Source organism: Leptosomus discolor, chromosome Z (genome assembly GCF_034619465.1).
Source record: "Leptosomus discolor isolate bLepDis1 chromosome Z, bLepDis1.hap2, whole genome shotgun sequence".
NCBI classification, from domain to species: domain Eukaryota; kingdom Metazoa; phylum Chordata; class Aves; order Leptosomiformes; family Leptosomidae; genus Leptosomus; species Leptosomus discolor.
The window spans coordinates 33,208,872-33,228,409 of NC_141419.1; the positions used below are offsets into that span (position 1 = coordinate 33,208,872).

The 19,538-nt window shown below is 40.2% G+C and overlaps 1 protein-coding gene across 3 annotated transcripts in view; it reads left to right on the top strand.

The window, feature by feature from the left end:
* The first annotated feature begins 2,797 nt into the window (after window positions 1–2,797).
* FOCAD (focadhesin) overlaps window positions 2,798–19,538 on the top strand; it is a 113,940-nt gene continuing 97,199 nt past the window's right edge. For 2 of the 3 annotated variants that reach the window (XM_086479093.1, XM_086479095.1), the window contains exons 1-4: window positions 2,798–2,864; window positions 5,885–5,959; window positions 7,479–7,633; window positions 12,644–12,748. In XM_086479093.1, the coding sequence (XP_086335219.1) occupies window positions 2,808–2,864; window positions 5,885–5,959; window positions 7,479–7,633; window positions 12,644–12,748 (392 nt within the window). In that variant the 5' untranslated portion in view covers window positions 2,798–2,807. The remainder of the gene's footprint in view (window positions 2,865–5,884; window positions 5,960–7,478; window positions 7,634–12,643; window positions 12,749–19,538) is intronic. The other variant, XM_086479094.1, reaches the window with a different exon arrangement.

Genomic DNA, 19,538 nt, shown 5'->3' on the forward strand with positions numbered 1-19,538 from the left:
GAGAGGTTTGTGAAGGACTGTCTCTTATGGGAGGGACGCCATGTTGGAGCAGGGGAAGAGCATGAGTTGAACCCTCATTCCCTGTCCCCCTGCTCTGCCTTGGGGGGAAGAGGTAGAGAAGTTGGGAGTGAGTGAAGTTGATCCCATGAGGAAGGCAGAAGTGAGGGGAAGGTGTTTTTGAGATTTGTTCTTGTTTCTTGTTATCCTACTCCTGATTTGATTGGTAATAAATTAAATTAATTTCCCAGAGTTGAGACTGTTTTGCCTGTGATGGCTGTTGCTGAGTGATCTCCCTGTCAAGTTGACCCATGAGCCTTTCATTATATTTTCTCCCCTTGTCCAGTTGAGGAGGGGGAGTGGTAGAGCAGCTTGGTGGGCACCTGGCAGCCAGTCAAGCTCAGCCCACACAGATGCTTACCATTCATATTGATTATGTTGGGAAAACAAGCAAAAGTCCCTTTCCTATACTTCGTCTTTTTTTTCTTTATCTTTTGTGTGTGTGTGTGGTGGGAGTTTGTCTGGGGGTGGGTGTTTTGTGTCTGTGTGGTTGATGGTGTAGAGTGCCTCTTAAGCAATGAGAATAGGAAAAATACAGCTTAGAACAAACAAACAAAATATGTCAGGAGAAGTGAGATTTAATTTGTTACAGCTTAACAAGGTAGGCTGCTGTCATACATAGGATGAGTTTTGGGATGTTTAGTAGCCAGTGTATGCCTGCTGAGACCAGCTATGTTGGTAGGGTCCTTTGCAGTATGTTAGGAGAGGACTAATGTAAGAATCTGCAAAGTAGTTACTCTCTTTCATAGTATTCCTATGTTAATTTTTATTTCTGGAGGGAGGGAAATGAGAAAGAACTGCTTACATGGAGCTTGTTTTGGATACGGAGGCAGGAGCAGTCTACAGAGGCGCAGTTTAGAAATATTGTGTTGGCACACAGAGATGGTAGAAGAGCCAAAGCTCAGTGCGAATTGAAAGGGATGTCAACAGCAACAAGAGGAGCTTCTGTTGTCACGTTAATAGTAAAATGTTGAACAAAGGAAAGTAGGACACTTCCATGGTGCTAGGAAAGCTGGCTGGTGCCTTGTGAGGTTCAAATGGTTGTGGAGATCTGCGATGACTGCAGAAAGGCAAACGTTGACCCACTTTTGAAAAAGGCACAAAGTTCAGTGTGGAGCACAACAAGCATGTCAGCCTCACTTCAGCGTGTGGGAAGATCATGGAGTGCATCCTTTTGGAGCATATTTCTGGGCATGAGAAAGAGGAGGAGGATTCAGTCTATTACAGGCCAGTCAGTATCACTTCAGTCCCTGGGAAGGTTGGGGAATATATCCTTCTAGAAGCCCTTTTTAAATGTAAGAATAGGGTGTGACTAGGAGCACTCAGCATGGGTTTACCAAGGGCAAACCATGCCTGCCTGACCAACCTCATTGCTTTCTATAATGAGGTTACTTGTGCTGTGAACAAGAGGAGGTCAGTGGATGTTGTGTACTTTACCAAGACCTTTGGTACCATCTTCCATTGTCTCCTCATCACCAGATGGGTGAAATATGGCCTGGGTAAGTGGGCAGTACAGTCAGTGGAAAACTGGCTGGATGGTTGGACTCAAAGGGTGGTGATCAGTGGTGCAAAGTCTATCAGATTGGCAAGTCTGTTTATTTATTATATGTGGACACCTATTGTCTCAAAATGCAATTAAATCTATTCCAAAGCAATACAAACCTGTACTGGCATCATTCCATGTGCGGTTAACTTTTTTTCCTCCTAAACTTTCAGAAATGTAATTCACAAGTATATAGGAATATTTTGCTCTTTAACTGCCAGGAGTTTATATTAATTGAGGTGGTAACTATTAATTTTTAGTTTTCTTGCTGTGAAGGGTATTCATTGTGGCACAAGCCGTATTTGCATGTTTCCAGGGTTCAATTCTGTTCAATTCTGTGTTTTTGAAAATGAGCAACAAGATTCTGAACACATCACACTGATAAAGTGTCTTGAAGCAGGAGTGCTGTGCATCTATGTGTTTTCTCATTGCATTCCTTATTGCAAAGGATCACATTTAGGTTTTCAGCAATTGCTAGGGTTTGGTTTTTTTTTTTTTTTTTTTTTTAAGGAAGCCATCCCAAGCGACTGGAGGTATGTTTACAGTAGACTGAAATGTTTGAATATTTGCTGTTGGCCATCAGTTTCACTGGTGCGCAACAAGGTAAGCTGAGTTCTGATTTCTCTCCAATTTAGGTTCTTGTTCTCGTGAGTGCCTGCATGTTCCGACTTACTTGACAAAAAAAAACTTCTCTGTATTCCAGCCCTTAACTACGATTACTGTTTACATTCTCACAGGTGGGTCTTTTGTTTGCTTTACTTATGTTTTTGCATGAAAGAATTGAAAAAATTGTGGAGAATTTTGCATTTTAAATCATGTTTTAGAAACTTAACACTCCTCTTGAACTGTCCCATTTTCAGGTCAATGAGATATACTTAAAATGCTCTCAAGGATAAATGCTCTCAGAATACACACATGCTGTGCCGTGTGGAACTACATATTTACTCCAGCTTTAAGAAATGTCGATTTCCTATTCTTTGTGAAAGACTAATGAGTATTAAGCATTTCTTGGGTTTAAGCCCACAAAGCAAAGTAGTATGGTAGACTTAGGAGGGTGAAGAAAATGCTTTAATGTTTATGACAGCTGTTAAGTACAACAAATCTTCTGTATTTTTTTCTGGCAAATATCACACTTTCCTTCCTAGTCCGAAGAATAATTTTTTGATCTCTTGCAGAGTGAGAGTTAGTGTCATATGACAGAGCCAAAATGTTGGATGACATCAAGAAGCGGTTTGAATTTCCTAATGCAGTTATTCAGTCACAGGTATTTTTTTTAAAAGCCTTAAACAAATTGAATTGTCTGTGGAAACCTTTATTCTAAGGCCTGCTACCGGACTGTAAAAAGATGATAAGGAAGACTTATGGGTTTGGTTTTGTTGTTTTGGGTTTTTTTTCTCCAAAGGCAGAAAACCATATAAGTAGGGAAGTTGCAAACAAATGCTAATTGCCCTCTCTGTGTAATCCAAACATTGGACATAACTGCTCATCACTGTAAAGTGTCTGCAGGAAAATCAGAAGCTTTCCTTGACTGGAAGGTTTAAGTGAGGCCAAAAGGTTTTTAGTGACCCTTGGGGCGAAGCTAGGAGTTACCAGATGTCATGTATGGGATCAAAATACTTGACAGTGCTTTATAGAACTGTCTTTAGGACTGATCTGTTTTCTTCCTGTGTGGTGAGAGCTGATGAAGTATTGCAGTCCTGTCTGTCATCAAAGAATGGCTGTATACAGCTCCACTGTTAACAGCAGACCAACCCCTTTATTTTCAGATCTGTGCATTCCCGCTCATGTTCACCTGCATGTGCCTGAAGTGTTTATCATAGTACTTTTAATGGACAGGAAGGAAGAAAGTAATAGGCTTTGTTTAAAAAATGCACCTTGCTGTGGCCATCTCTCAGTATTAAAAATGTATATCTTCAGCTGTAAGATCATTGCTCACTTCCCCATTTTCTTTGCTTCCTGTTTTGAATGGAGGATTAAATATGCAGCCATTTGTTTGATAGAATAAGTTGATGTGAGCATTCTGTGCAACCTTGAGTCTCTGTTGCCTTTTCAGTTCAGCTGAGTGTATATTGGTTTACCATACTTAAGTTTGAAAGAGAGGCACGCAAGTCCCCTTGTGATTAAAGTGGCATTTAGGAGAGGAAATCATGTTACTGAAAGCTAGAGTTCATCTAAGGTCTAGCAAAGTGTCTTGTATTGCAGATCAGTTCACATCATTACTAGCTTTGATGAGTAGGACTCAGCGGTTTTGAAACAGTTCATTTTTCTTCAGTGCAGAAGAATGTCCCCATGGTACAAGTATTGCTGAAATGTCTTGGCTTATCACTACAACTGCACATCATTAAGGGCTACCGGTGTGCTTTGGTTGATTTTTTTTGTGCTGTGCTTTGTTTTTGCTAGTTTCCACTTACATTCTGTGCCCCCTGAAAAGCACGCTGTAATTTTCAAACTATCATCAGGCCAGGGTTCAACTTCATGACAGATGTCTTCTTTTTCTGGGACCAACCAAGACATCTGCTCTGTGGAGCATGTAACGTACACAAACAATGATCAAAGAAGTGAGGAACTTGAGCATAGTTTTGTAGGTCAAAAAGTTTTACTGGTGAACCAAGTTCTTGGGATGCAGTAGGCTAATCTACATTTTGACTTTCCTATATAGCTCACTGCAAAAGCCACTTTTATTGATAAGCCCCTTTTCCAGTGTAATGGAAGTGTTTTAAGGTTGTGAGTGTGAATTAGTTTCTGAAGTTCCTTACAAGCAGGAAAAATAAAAAGTAGTAGAAGATTCACTTGCTAAGTGCACTAAAAAAGAGCATGTTGTTGCTCTTGCAGTGGGATAGCTGCAGAGAAACAGAGGTAAATATCTCACTTTGTCCCATCTTCTCAATCTGTTTTCACAAGAGTAGGATTCCCAAATAATAAGATGTCTTTTTAAGCCAAATGTGTTAAGAGTACATATCCAAACCTTTGAAAGGCATAATCCTGGTAGTCTAGGAAGGATTAAAGTGTCGTCTTTCCTGGAATTGTGAACTGTTACCTCAGAGTGCTACTGTCTGTCATGTTAGGCTAGCAACTAGTCTCTAAATGAAGTGTAAATAAGTCCTGAAAGGAGAAGGGATCTGAAAACATTTAGAATAATCTGTTCCTGTCTTTTTATACACTAACAAAACAGAAGTGTTACCATTATTTTTTTCTTTCTGGCTTCCTAGTGAAGCTTTCCAAAAGTGAGGATCTGTCCTTACCATAGAAGAGTAGATGCAGTTGCTGTTCTGGGTGCATTGATAATCTGAAATATTTTTATGCTCTTACTATAAAAAGATGTCTTCCTGTCTATCACAGAAAGGATTTTCTGTGTAACAGTATCAATGATTATGAAATAAGACAGAGTAAGGCATTAGAGATGAGTCAGAAAAGTAAAGCCTGAATTCAAAAACCCTGAAGCCTTTGAGGGTGTTTCAGTATTTCAGTCCACATTTAGATTTTTAAAGGCAGTTTGAGGAAATCAGACATTCCTTCTATTAAAATAGATTTAAATGCTTAATCTTAAATCTCAAATTAACAAACATATGCTGTTTTTTAGAAATGAAGCCCTCATTCTTTAGAACTGAAGCATTTTTTGGAGGACATTGAAAATTTAAATCTTTTTCATGATCTCTGCCATAGAACAGCTTTATAAGGAATACTGTTAACTTCAGATGCCTTGTTTAAAATAAATGAAACATTTCGGCAGTAGGTGTGCTATGGAATATGTGAAGTGCTCAAGGTATGATATTATGTTTGTCATCAGTGTTTAGCAAAACCTGTGACGCAAAAATTAGGGCGAGTTGCTTAGATTTGCCGTGTTCCACTTCTTCTCTTGCTTCCACTGCCCTATATAGTAAAGGATTTAATAATTACCGGTGTTAAGTACACTGAGATTGGTATAGGAGTGGAGCAGAAAATGTCTTATTACAGTTGATGCATTAAAATACCTGCAATTCCTGAGTATTTACCTGATTCTAATCCTGTAAGAGGTTCTGTACAACGAGACCCTTTGATCTGTGTGGTGCCCTGTGGAAGTTTGTTTCTCTTCTGCCTCAGGATAACAGAAAAAAATAGTATGCTAGCATTATGGAGGTTTTTTTAGGCCTAAAACATATGTCGAGTTCCATACCAGTAAGTCTGGTATTTCAAATCACAGTAAAATGATCGTAGGCAACAGCAGTGTAAATTCTTCCTAATCGAGAATTGAAAAATAATGCATGATCTGCATGTGGTTTTTTTAAATTTCTTTTCCTCTTTTAGGCAGTGAGTCATCTGATTGCTGCAGTACTGAAAGAAAACGTTTCCTCGGAGAAGATCAAACAGGCATCTGACAAGGTCTGTGGCATTCTTTCGCTTCTGTCTCCTCTCCCATCCATATGTGCTTACGTTTTTCTATGGTTTTGCATTCCCCATTGTGTAATTTTAATAAATCCCAGAAGAGTTAGCAATAAATGTCTGAGCTTACAGGTGGAAACAGTAAGTCTTGGATCATAGGAGCAGTTTTACTTCCATCAGAAATCTTAATGGCAGAAGTCTTAATTCTGCAGAATATGGACATCTAGCTATGCTTGGTTTAAGAGTTTTATTTGAGTTTGTTACTGCAAGTGAAGTGTCATATGATGAGACATTGTCACTTAAGTAGGAAAGTCTTTTGCATGACTATAAAAATTTAAAAAAGACGTGGCATTTCACATACCTGTATTGGTGTTACATTTCATACTAGCTAAGTAGAGCGTACATTGCTTTGAGAGAGTGTGGTGCGAAGCCATATTTTGTCTTTTAGTTGAGTCAAGCTCCCTTAAGCGCAGCTCTGTCATGTTAACTGAGAGGCATATGAAATGCTGGTGTTTGCAAGTGTCACAGCAACGTAGGAGAGGAGTTAGTTAGGATTTGCTCCTCCATTTTTCCTCTGTAAAAGCTGACTTGTACAGAAATGAGCATAAAATGATTTGTGGATTTTTTTTCCCAGTCTGAAGACTTAAAAAAAACCAACCCAAACTAGCAAACCTAAACCTGAAAAGTGCTGAGTTTTGATGTAAGTGAACATTGGAGGTGTGTAGATTCTCTAACAGAAGCTCCTCCAACAGTCCTGATCATGATCATGCTCCCAAATGACTTTCCGTTTTGAGCTACAAGCTGGCCCTTCGCATTTGCTGCCTCATGAAGGTATTAAGCTGAAATACAGCAACACCTTCTGAAATGCTAAGAAGCAGAAGATTGTGCCACTTGGACATTACAGGCTACCTCTTTATTCAACAGCATGTTTAAAAACATTCCTTATTTCTCCATTTGGAAACTACAAACTCAGCAAACTAACCCGTGAATGCAAATTTAGCTTGAAAACAAGCAGCAGTTTTGATGGATACTGCCAAATCTTTGTGCTTGCTAGCAAATGGAGAGAACTGAGGACTTCATTTGGCAAGTAAAGACAGACAACTTACCTCTGTATAGGAGGTATGGATGCCTCTGGCTGTCTGCACTATACCTTGCTATAGACCTAGCTTGACATAGCAGTTCCTCAGTTGTCTCCAATTACATCTCGATCTTTTGAAGAACAGTGAAATTGATGATAGCCTACCTGCATAGGCACAGCTGAAAAATTTGTTTGCCTTAGGCTTTTCTCAGAGACCCTTGTCCCTACAGAGGGCATAGGCAGTAGGGGGCAGGAAAGTGGGAGCTGTCCTGGGAAGGGCCTTTCTTAGGTGTAGAATCTGTACCCTGGCTGCTTCTCCTGTGCTTTCAAAGACTTCAGGAGAAGCTGTTGAGCATATTTTTATTTAAGTGTGTTTCGGATGAATGGAGAAAAATTAGTGTCAGCTGTCTCATTGCTTGTGTCTCATGCTTTTGACTTCAGACTCCTGCTCTGAACTTGCTTTGGGAGAAGAGCTGCAGTGAGAATGTTGCCTTGCGAACAGCCTGCTCTGAGGGGTTGGTGGCACTTGTTGCAGAGAAGCATGCTGAACTTGACTGTGTTCTTCATGGAGCTCTCAACCTAATTCCCTCAGCAAGGTAGTGTTTGGTTGCCTGATTTTCTGTCTCTTGTCAGCTGGTTATCATCTTGCTTTTCCATTGTAAATACAGGGGAAGAGGAAGGTTCTGTAAATGACCGTGTCTTCAGATAAGCTGTAGCCTTAGGGACTGGCATTGCCCTTCCACTCTGCTGATCGCTGTTGCTTTCATCTTGGCAGTGACAGTCTGAGTCTAACTTAAGAACTCACAGAGTATCCTATGCATGTAAGCTGAAATTGTTAGCAGTTCAGTCTAGTGCTCTGAACTTTGAACTGTGGAACCTCAGAAATCAATGCACTGCCTAGTTTTGTTGCCTCTGTATTATGGGGAATGGGGAAGAAAATGGCAGCAACTTCCATTATGAGGGATGGAAATAACTTCCTAATCAGTCTGTCCAAATAACTATTTGCTCAGAGTCGTCATAAGACTGTAGGTGGGGATTAGGAATGCTGGGTTTTGTTTCCTTGTCTGCTGAGGAAGAAATCACTTTACCTAACTGTGCAGCTATGTCTTCTTACAAAATTCTGCAACTATAACACCTACATCTCACGATGGTGTTTTGAGTTAGACTGCCTGTGCAGCATACTGAGAGAATGCAGTTGTGGGGGAAAAAGATATTGTGCATAAAATTTATAAATGGGAAGCCAAATGATGATTGGGAAGGTGTTTCCATTAAAATCTGCCAACCTATAAAGTTCGTTGGATTATCTTTCTTCTGATTTTTTTGGCAGCTAACTGGATTTCTGCACTAAGCTTTCTGATTCTCTTCCTAGAGAATGCTAGAGTTGATTTTAGCCAAGCCAGCTAATTGGTGCTAAACCTCTGATGTATTGTGCTGGTGGGCTCAGTATTGAGGTAGCAAGAACTAGTCTATTCAAGACATGTTTTTCACCCCTTCTAGCCTTTACATAATCAGTTTTAGGCTGAGGTTTCTCATGGTCAGTCTGAGCCACAGGTGAGTTTAGGTTTGAGTAAACAAGTGAAATGCTGAAGAAATTTGGTACTTTAAAAAAGACTGTTTCTTTCCTTGTGACTTGCTTGTTTACAGCTCAAGTCTTGCTGTGATGGTGCTAATTCTATGCCGAGTTTACAATAGGTGGTTATGGATCCCTAGCAAAGATTTTGTAAATATATTCTGTATGAGTAATTTCTGCAAACCACTGTCCACCAAATGACAAAATTTTAGTAGTTCAGTTTGAGGTTAAGGGAAGAACCTGCATTGTCAACAAAGAAGTAAAAGCACCTGTGCTTAGACTAGGAGAACCTGAGTCCTGTGGGGTAAGGTAGAGGGAAAGTTTCGTTAGCTGTGGCTTGCAGACTGAGAAATGTGAAATTCCTGTTCAGCTAAATGTTTGTTATAGTATCAGTTGTTTATAGAGAAGTGAAATATTAATACAATTTCATACTTCAGAAAATGAAAAGTGTAAAATAGGATATTTAGGGTTGAGTTAACCTTAAAAACAAAATGAGAGTTAAGTGTTGAAAGGACTTGGATCAGCCCCATTTCTACACCGTTAACAGATTTTTTCCATGCATGAAACCAACACACATGACTGATTGCTATAGTAAGTGCTGGCAAATTACCAGCAACCTTTTATGTATTTCTGGCTTCTCCCCCATCCAAGCTGCCATGATTCAAACCACATCCACTATGAATTGCAAAGCAGGGTTTATATAGCCTAACCACAGAAGTCTGTGGGTTTAGAATGTCTGTAGCCTCCAGAGCTGGTTAAACTGACAGTTTCAGGTTGGTTCAATTCAGTGTTGGTACTTTCTGTTTCTTGACTCTTCTAGAATTGTAGCTTGCTGTTCCCTGCCAAATTTTCATCCAGGTTTGCTCTGTGGCTTTGCACTGCTGTGTGCACAGTGTCTCTAAAATGAAGTAAATATGAAATTAGAAGGCAGTGGTGGCCAGCAGAAAGGCATTTGCAACTGCTGAGCGCCTTTCAATGCCGAATGAAGTTAGGTGAATGTTTTATAGGCAAGGACTACTCGAGTTCTGTTCTTGCTTCTCTTCTGTTGTGATGGATTTGGTAGGGGCTTAGTGCACCTAGTGGGTTTTATTTTGTCAAATGTGTCAAATTCTGCACACTAGGAAAGACATTTTGCTTTGTCAGAGTTGAATATCCAGTGCTTATCTGAGTTGACTTGTTCTGTGATTCACACAGTCTGCTTGTTATACGAATGGGAATCTATTCTTACTTCCCTGGTGCATCAGTGTACCATCACTGTCTCTTGGTCCCAGTGTTCAATTTCCTCTGATGCCCCAAGAGTTTAAAGTTCATGGAACATTGTATTTATGTGTGTGTTTGTGTGTATGCACATATAGAAAATACATATACGTGTGTGAATACGTACGTGCCCTTTTTCACATATATTTAACATTGGTCTCCAGCTTTCAGTGTGGAAGATGATGGGAAAACTGTGGCCTGTATTCAAGAACTGCTGAGCATAAATAATCAAGTCAATCTATTAAAAACCTGTGAAACAATGCATTGTTGTAATCTTTAAGAAATTGTCAGAAAGATTTCTGTGTGTATGTTTTCAGAATGTTTTTATCATCTGTGCATCCGTGCCTGTAGGAGGTGGGGAAATCCTTGCAATATGTCATGGTATTATGCTGCTTGTATTCAGAAGCTGAGTGCAAAGCCTAAAGCAGCCATTCTCCCCTCCACCTCCTGCCTGGGAATTAGGACCAGCAATACAGAAGTTTCAGAACAGGGAGGCCTATTTTCTTATTGAGTGTTTTATGGTTTGTTTCTCCCCTTGCTGCATAGTTACCCAATTGAAGATGGGGAATGTCCTAGCAAATTCCCATTTAACAAACTCTTTCTAGCCGTGAAGTATCTAAAACCTTGTTGTTCTCTCTCTCTCTCCCACCACCACCTCCTTCCCCATCTAAAAGGCGCTCTCTCCTGTTCTATGTGTTATGTTGGCTGTACTGGGATTTGGAAGCCTGCTACGTGCCTTCCTGTTAGTCGCTTTGCAGCAGAGTTCTGTCGAACCTCATGTTTTCTTGTATAGTCAGATTTCAATGCTTTGAGCCAGGTGTGATGACAGCCAGTCATTTTAAAGATTACAGGCACATCTTACAACCAGTCCATTTTTGGAAGAAAGAAAACAGAAGCAAACTCTGTCAGTTTTGACCTGGGTCAGTGTTTTCCAGCGCTGTTGGCAAAAGTATGGAAGGCACAGAATACAGAACATACTACTTTGCCTGTATCTGGAATATGAAACTAAACATTTATTGGTGGGGAGATCCACTGTGAAAATCTCTAGATGTTCCCTGGTGTGCCATACCAGCTTATGGAAAAGAATCTGTCTGCAGGTGGTGGTGATTATAGCAAAGGTCTGGCAGTTAAAAGTGCCTGTATGTTTCAATTTTCTTTTGTGAATGATGTGAAGGGTTTTTAGGTTATGATTCTATAATCATATGATCATTTGCCTTTGCAGTTTTTGAATCTTCAGTGAAGTGTTGTAAATATCAAGTCAAGATATTTCTTTGTGATTACATGTTGTTATCACACGTTGTTGTGCTGATGTTGGTCCAGCATATGTATGTAAACTCCTGTCTTTTAACAGTGGTCATGTAAAGTCTCCCTGTTCTTTGATAGAAATTGCTTAAATTTGTTCAGGCTTTTTAGCATAGCTTAAAAGTCTAAATGTATGTATATCCATGCATAATTTAGGAAGATGTTTGTGAAGCATACTGTACTCTATGCCAAACAGTTAATATTACTGTATCTCAGTTTGTGCATGTGTTAAATAAGGATGATGGTTTGTTTGTTCTATGAGAGGGTTACATGAATTCTGCATAATTTCTTGTTTCCAGCTCACCATCTGAGGAGTTCCTGCAGTTTTCCGTTCCCTGATGGAGAAGTGGACTTACAGATAAAATAGATTTTTCAGAATTTTTTTCCAACTTGGAAGGAAAGAAGAGAGAAGAGTAAAAAGGAAAACAAAAAAACTCCTAGCACCCAATTCTCCTTTTTTGCCTCCCTTATCTGTCCCTGTGTGATAGAAATAGCTTTCTGTCCCATGATGATTGTATATTGTGTTGGCTCTTCCTGTTCATTATGTGAATAAAGTGAGGAGTAATTATGGTCTATTAACATGAGTAGTACACTATCTAATAGATTTTTAGGGGACGATGATGCAATAATAGCATGTTCTAGATGAAAAGTCAAATTTTCTTTTGCTTCTACATTTTCACCTTGTGAAAGAGTGTTTCATTATAGAATCCAGGCTATTTTCTTGAGCAGGGATTGGGTTGGATCTGGCATGGTCTAGTTGGGGGTGTGTGGAAAGCAATTATGAGGAGGAGAGCAAAATCTTGAAAGTTGTCCTTTTAACCTCAGCCAAGCAGTAATAAGCTCTAGAGTTCTTGAGCTTTTTACTGCATGGTCACAGAACTTTTTTTTTCCCCATTGTGGTGGACTTCTTTAATTTCATTAGCTCTCTCCAGGAGAATATGGGAAATCCTGTCAAAATTCCAGAAATGCTGATGTTCTTGGATTTTCCTGAATGGTAAATTAGACAACATAGGAGGAAGGAGATAAAATAGCTCTATGTACCTATTTTATATGGTCCTTGGCTCTTGAGATCGAAAGCACAAACTAACCTCTCAAGTGTCTGTTCTGGCAATTGATTTCTGTTTCGTGTTTAAAATTTGTGTACCATGCTGGATGTTTACCTATACAATTGCATTCAGAGAAAAGCCAGTTTCAGTTAAGCTGAGGACAGCAGATGTAATTGTATGATAGAAGCAAACCATCAAAAATTTTAATTGATGCATTAATTATTCTCTGCTGTTTTGCTCATTATGTGAAAAGGAAACCAAAGACACATGGATACACAACTTGCCCAAAATTGTGTAGGCAGATGTGAGGAGGTCCTTAAGGAGAAGTCAGAGCTTCTTGAGTTTTAGTTTTGTTCCTGGGTTCCTCCTCTTATGGAAGAATCAGCTAATGTAACTACATGTGACAGTAATGTATTTCTTGTTGTCAACAGGAATATGCATGGTTTAGTAAAAATTATTTTGAAATTACTACAAATTCAAGCTATTCAACTGGGAAAAGATGGCGATGAAGCTGTTTGGAATCTTTATGGAATCAGGTTAGTTTCACATTGGTTTTATTTACATACCATAATAACTTTTTGTCTGATTTCCAGAAAAAAATAGATTAGGTGTTGATACTGGCTTTCATTCTGTCTTTGGTTGGTTGGTTTTTTAAACTGTGCAGGTAATCAAGTACTGGCACAGATTGCTACAGAGGTTGTGGAATCTCCTTCCTGGGGATATCAAAACCTGACTGCGTGTGATCCTGGGCAGCCTTCAGTAGCTGATGCTGCTTGAGCACATGGTTTGGAGTGGATGATCTGAGGAGATCTCTTCCAACCTAAATGAGTCTCTGATGCTGTAATTTTTTTGGTTGAAAGTCTGAAGGAGTTTTATAGTACAGGGATAAGGTTGCCACCATGAAAGCTGTGTGCGAGAGAGAGCAAATAAATACTGGGACTTCTTCAAATACAGTAGCTGGATGATTGCTGATAGTACTTTTAGTAAGTCTTTTGTTTTGAAGACTGTGGACCACTTCCCTCACTTGTTTTTCTTGCTTTATTCTTGTTATCAAATTAAGCTTCCTGATTGCTTTTACTGTTAAAGTGGTTGCCATGTAAAAATAAATCATTTAAAGATGCATCCAAATCTACTCATATAAAGCTGCCTGTCATGCAATAGCAGCCTTCTTAAGGGGACATCTTAGCAACTTCATCTAGCTCATGAGAAACCAGGAGTCAATGCTGACATGAACAGCTACTGTTGTATCTTTTCTGGAGAAGGTGCCAGCTTGGTAGATGTCATGAACATTTTTTAAGTTGCTTTTTATGCAATTAAGAGGTATCGTTGCAGCAGGTTGTGGCTATAATGCTGTAAGGATATAAAAGGCACTAATTCGAAGACAGACATCATGTTTTTACTGAAGCAAAATGAAATAGTGAAGAAAAGGGAAACAGGCTTTGGAGTAGTGCTGGATGTGCTTGCATTCCTGAAATCCTGTGTGCCTTTGTTTTTCTAGCTATATCAGTTCTTTCTATAAAGTCCACACTCTTACAGAAGAGCTTTAATTGAAAAGGCAGGTGGTGAAAGGTGGTGAGATGGAACTTCTTTAGAAACTTTTGCTTTAGTTGTAAAAAAACTTATATACAGTCTGATGTTAGAAGAGGCTAAGTTAAAGTGTCTTAATACAGGCTCCGTGTGAAAAAGAGGGTAGTAAGATGTGGCTGGAATAAAGAAATAGCCTCTTCCCCAGTAGGGAGAAGAATGAGTATTTCTTCCCCCTTCACTGCCTACCAAAAGAAACCTTGCTGGTCACATACAAGGAATGTGCAATTTGATCATTCAGAATGGTTTAATGTAATAGAGAACTGAAAATAAGCAGCAGACTTATACTTAGCCAGTAAGTATTTTATTTTCCCTTTTGCTTCCAGTTAACTTTAATGAAGAGAGATGTCAGATTGTTTGACTTAGTTTTGAATATCTCGTAGGTCAAGGCCCTGTGATTTCAAGATCTATCTTTTGGTTTCTAGTAAACATGAGGGCCTGTCTTTATTCAGTGACTTGTTACGTAACAATTTTTGTAGTTGCATTCTATCAAGTGCTATTAAAACTTTATTTCTGAAAGAAATAAAAGAATGTATACAATAACTCACCAGCACTAGCCTCATGTTACGGTGTTCATGTATTATGCTGTCAACTATGCAAAAGTAGTCCGTGTGGAAATCATCAGTGAAGAATCAAAAAGCACCAGTATGTTCTCAAGTAGTTTGCTTTTGTCATCTCTTGGGACATACTAAAACCAGTATTACAGGGTAATAAATAAATTTGGTTTAGACCAATGTTAATTCTGAACAATAGAATTGCTTTTATAATACTGCTTCTTGTGATGGTGTAATATCATGAGCAATTCCTGAAAAGAAGTGGGAGAAAATAATGTCTTGCAGTTTTGGGGGTTTTGTCTGGTTACGTTGTGTTTGGTTTGTCTGGGATGGAGTTCGCTTTCCCTGTAGCAGCAATCATAGTGCTGTGCTTTGTTTGTGGATAGAATGGTGTTGATAACACGCCAGTGTCTTGTCTACCACTGAGCAGTGCTGTCTCTTCAGTCCACTCCCACCCCTACAAAGGCCAGTAAGGTGGCAAGACTTCGGGAGGGAACATAACCAGGACAGCTGACCCAAACTGCCCAAAGGCATATTCCATACCATATGATGTTGTGCTCAGCAATAAAAGCTAATAGAAAGGAGCTGAGGAGGGGCGTTCCTTATTAAGGTGTTTGTCTTCTGAAGCAACTGCTGTGCATACTGAAGCCCTGCTTCCCAGGGAGTGGCTGGACATTGCCTGCTGATATGAAGTAGAGAATAAATCTTTTTGGTTTTCTTTGTTTTCACATATGGGCTTTGTTTTTCTTTATTAAACTGCCTTTATCTCGACCCACAAGTTTTTAATCTCATTTTCTTCCTGACCTACTGAGCAGGGAGAGTGGGAGAGTAGCATGGTGGGCACCTGGCAGCCAGCCAGGGCCAATCCACCACATAAGTTTTCTGATTTCATCTGGGGAAGCCTCTGTTGTTTTAATGCTGGGATTCTCCACTTCCTGAAAGCAAATCAACCTTGGAAAATAGAGAAGGGATTACCTCTGTTCCTACAGAAAGTGGGAAATTTTCCTTTTCCCCAAGTAAGTTGGTAGAGAACTGCCTTGTATGTCACTAAATTTTGGGATACCGAATTGTTTCTGTAAGCTGTGTAAGTACCACTGGTTTTGGGTTTTTTTAATGACTAATATTCTAATGGTGAATAAATACCAAAACAAATATGCCGAGTTATTTTTAAGGATGTGTGAAAAAAGTTACATGATTTTTAAATTCACATATGGGATGATCTGCACTTTTTCTTATAACGTTAGGACCAGCTGTGGCAAAGACAGAAGTAATCTGCAAGTTGGTCTCACTGTGGACTAGAACTGAGTATTGCCAGTGAATTTATTATCTTTTGTCTGGCATAGTCTGTTTCCTATGCATATTAATATAGTGTTCCAGTAACTTAAGCTCAAACTGAATTGAGTGGGAGGTCAGGGAAGAAGGATTTTTGAGGAGAGATGTGAGCATTCTTAGTGCAGGTGGGTTATGACATGCATGTACAGAACTTTGGCTATAAAATTTTTGCTGAAAGCTGTTAACTTTTTAAAAATTAACTACTATTTTACATTATTCTTAATGATTCACCATGCATGGTGTTTATTGTCTTAGAATTCTGGAGAGCTGACAACTTTCTGAAATCAAAATTCAGTGCAGGTAGAAAAATGCTTTAAAAATGCGTATTTGATCGAGTGAAGTGCTACTCCATCTTTCCGAAAGGGCCAGGGTCACAGCTGCATATGCAGAAAAGTATGTTGGCTGCAGATATTGTTTCCTCACACAGAAAAAACAATCTGTAACTGAATTTGTGCTCTAAATCAGATTGGAGTTCTCTTGCATTCAGAGATGTAACAAAAAGGTTGAGATGACCTAAAAGTTAAAAATAATTTTTGTTTTATTGTTGGCCACTCACATAAGTTTTATCTTTGTTTCCCTAGACAGTTATATATTCACAGGGGAATAGCTGCTGTGTCTGGTTATGCACTTTGCATTCTCATGAACCTACCAGCAATAATTTAGGGTAGTAGCACTGTAATGCCATTTAAAGATGTGCATTTTACAGTGCTGTGCTAGCAATTCTGAAGTTAGTGTTGATGATAAAATGCATCTACACACCTCATTTTTGCTACTGCTAATAGCATTATCAAATGGAAATTTTTTGGGCTGCACATTTTGGTGTTCCATTATTAATCACTGTACATTATGGAGCTTAGCAGATTTCTTTCATCATCCAGTTTAGTGCAGTTGTATTTGTTTCAGAACACACAAAATCTGTCATAAAAGGCTTGCTTTTTTCTGGATAGTAAGTCATTTTAGACTTGTGTCACATGTAATGACTTTATGAAGGTTCCACTGACTTCAGTGTCACAGCAGCACTTAGATGACTGGAGACGTCTTCTTTGCATTAGGAAAGGTAATTAGTTCTTAAAATATGACAAAGGTATTGAAATAAACAACTGCTATAACCCTGTATGTATGTCATGCACTTTCGAGGTCCTGGCGTGGTATGTGAACAGTATTTCTAGCTTGCTGCCTGATAAGTGATCCTGTCTATGATCTTGCTGGATTCAAGTGCTAGACAGGCAACAAGTTTTTTTGCCTGTGCATGCTGTCATGTTGGAAAGTTGCAATGAGGCAATAACCTTAGCCTTTCTAGTCTTTGTACACAGGTTGTAAAAGACTCTGTGAGTTCAGTAGAGTGTTTACAGATTCAAGGAAGGTGGACCATGAAGACCATGTATGTAAGATAACATGGAACTTAGAATGTGAGGCAGAATTCTAGCCCTGGATATGAAAGTCAGACCTGTAATACGTGCACACTTTGTGGTCTTAGTTGGTTATCTGTTTTCTGAATATGCTTCAAGTTGTCCATCACATCAGCCAGCTTTCTGAAAGTCTCTGTGTTTTCAAATCATTTATTTGCCTGAACAAAACCACACCTCTTTGGAATAAAAGTTGTTTGAGGAGCAGATGGAGAATCCAGTATTAAAAACCAAAACAAAACAAAAAACAAACACCAAAACCAACAACCAAACAAAAACCCCAACACAAAAACAGGCCACAAACCCCCTGATCTTCTGAGCTTGACAAATTGTTCCAGTGACTGATTCTTCCTCAGTGAAAATAGATTGTTTTTTTCAGTCTGAGTTTGCCAGTTTCAGTTACCAACCTCTGATTCTTGCTAGCTTGACATTTCTTCCTATATGAAATTTCTGTTTTCAGTGAAGATATTTAGGCTGCAATAACACTATTCCTTAATCTAATCTTTGTTAGCTTGTGCTTACACAGTGATGTGTTTTTCCAGGCCTTCATGAGACAGCCATGAGAATAATGAAACTTCTCCAGATTTTTAGTAACTGACTTTTAAGGCTGGGTACCAGAATGGGAGCATAGCTTGTAGACTGAGGGAAAAGATTATGCTTTTTCCTTGGCACTTACCTGGTGGTATCTGGAGTACTGTGTCCAGTTTTGGGGCCCCTAGTACAAGAAAGAACTGATAAACTGGAGCAAGTTGAGTGGAGGGCCTCTAGGATAGTCATAGGGCTGAAGCATGTGCTGTTCGCTGAGTGAATTAGGCATGTTTAGTCTGGAGAAGAGACCACTTGGAGGGGACCTAACAGCAGCCTTCTCAAGGACTAAAATTGTATATATAGAATAGATTATTTCAGTTGGAAAGGACCTACAACAATCCTCTTGTCCAAATGCCTCTTAAATGCTGAGAGGCACAGGGCATCAACCACCTCTCCAGGAAGTCTGTACAAGTGTTTTGCCACCCTCTCGGTAAAGAAATGGTTCCTCTGTCCAGTCTAAACCTCCCCTGAGGCAGCTTTAAGCCTTTCCCACATGTCCTGTCACTGCATCCCAGGGAGAAGAGCTCAGCACCTTCCCCTGCCCTTCCTTTCCTCATGAAGCTGTAGAGAGCAATGCAGTTACCCCTCAGCCTCCCCTTTCTCCAAACTAGACAAGCCCAGAGTCCTCAGCCGCTCCTCACAGGACATGCCTTCCAGCCCTACCACCAGCTTTGTGGCCTCCTCTGGACACATTCAAGGACCTTCCCGTCCTTCTTCAACTGGGCGCCCCAGCACTGCACGCAGTACTCGAGGTGAGGCCGCACCAGCGCTGAATACAGCGGGATAATCACCCCTCTTGACTGGCTGCTTATGCTGAGTTTGATGCACCCCAGGATGCGGTTTGCCCTCCTGGCCGCCAGGGCACACTGCTGACTCCTGTTGAGCTTAATGTCCACCAGCACCCCCAGATCCCTTTCTGCAGGGCTGCTCTCCAGCCACTCCTCTCCCATCTATACTTGTGTCCAGAGTTACTCCATCCCAGGTGCAGAATCCGGCATTTCGACATGTTGAGTTTCATCCCATTCATCACTGCCCGATGCTCCCGTCTATCCAGATCCCTCTGAGAGGCCTCTTGTTCCTCAAAAGAGTCAGCAGCACCTCCCAGTTTGGTGTTGTCTCAAACTTGCTGATGGTGCCTTCAACTCCCACATCGAGATCATTGACAAATACATTGAACAGAACTGGCCCTTGAACCCTTGAAGAACACCGCTGGTGACTGGTCGCCAGCCAGATGTAGCCCCACTCACTACAACCCTTTGAGCTCTGCCCTTCAGCCAGTTCTTCACCCAGCACACTGTGAACCTGCTCATCCCCCAGTTGGACAACTTGTCCAGAAGGATGCTGTGAGGGACAGTATCAAAAGCCTTACTAAAATCTAGAAGAACTACAGCCCCCACCTTCCCTTCCATCACTAGGTGGGTGACTATGTCGTAGAAGGATATCAGATTAGTTATAGAGGATTTCCCCTTCATGAACCCATGCTGACTGTGCCTGATGAGTGTACTGTCCTTCAAATGCCTTTCAGTAGCACCCAGTATAATCTTCTCCATGATTTTGCCGGGTACTAAGGTTAGACTAACATGTCTGTACTTCCCTGGGTCTTCCCTCATGCCCTTCTGTTAAACTAGACTAATGCTGGCCAGCTTCCAGATAGCAGGGACCTCCCCAGACTCCCAAGACTAGAGGAAGAAGAAATGTTACGAATAATACATACAGAGCCTTGTTCTGGGTGGAAGAACAATGGGTGCTGAGCATAAGTTTAGAAACAGGAGTTTCTGGCTGGGTAGGAGGAAATATGTTTCACTGTGAGCCCTGGAGGACATTTTGCAGAGAGTTGAGGTAAATTTTCTCTACACTGAGTC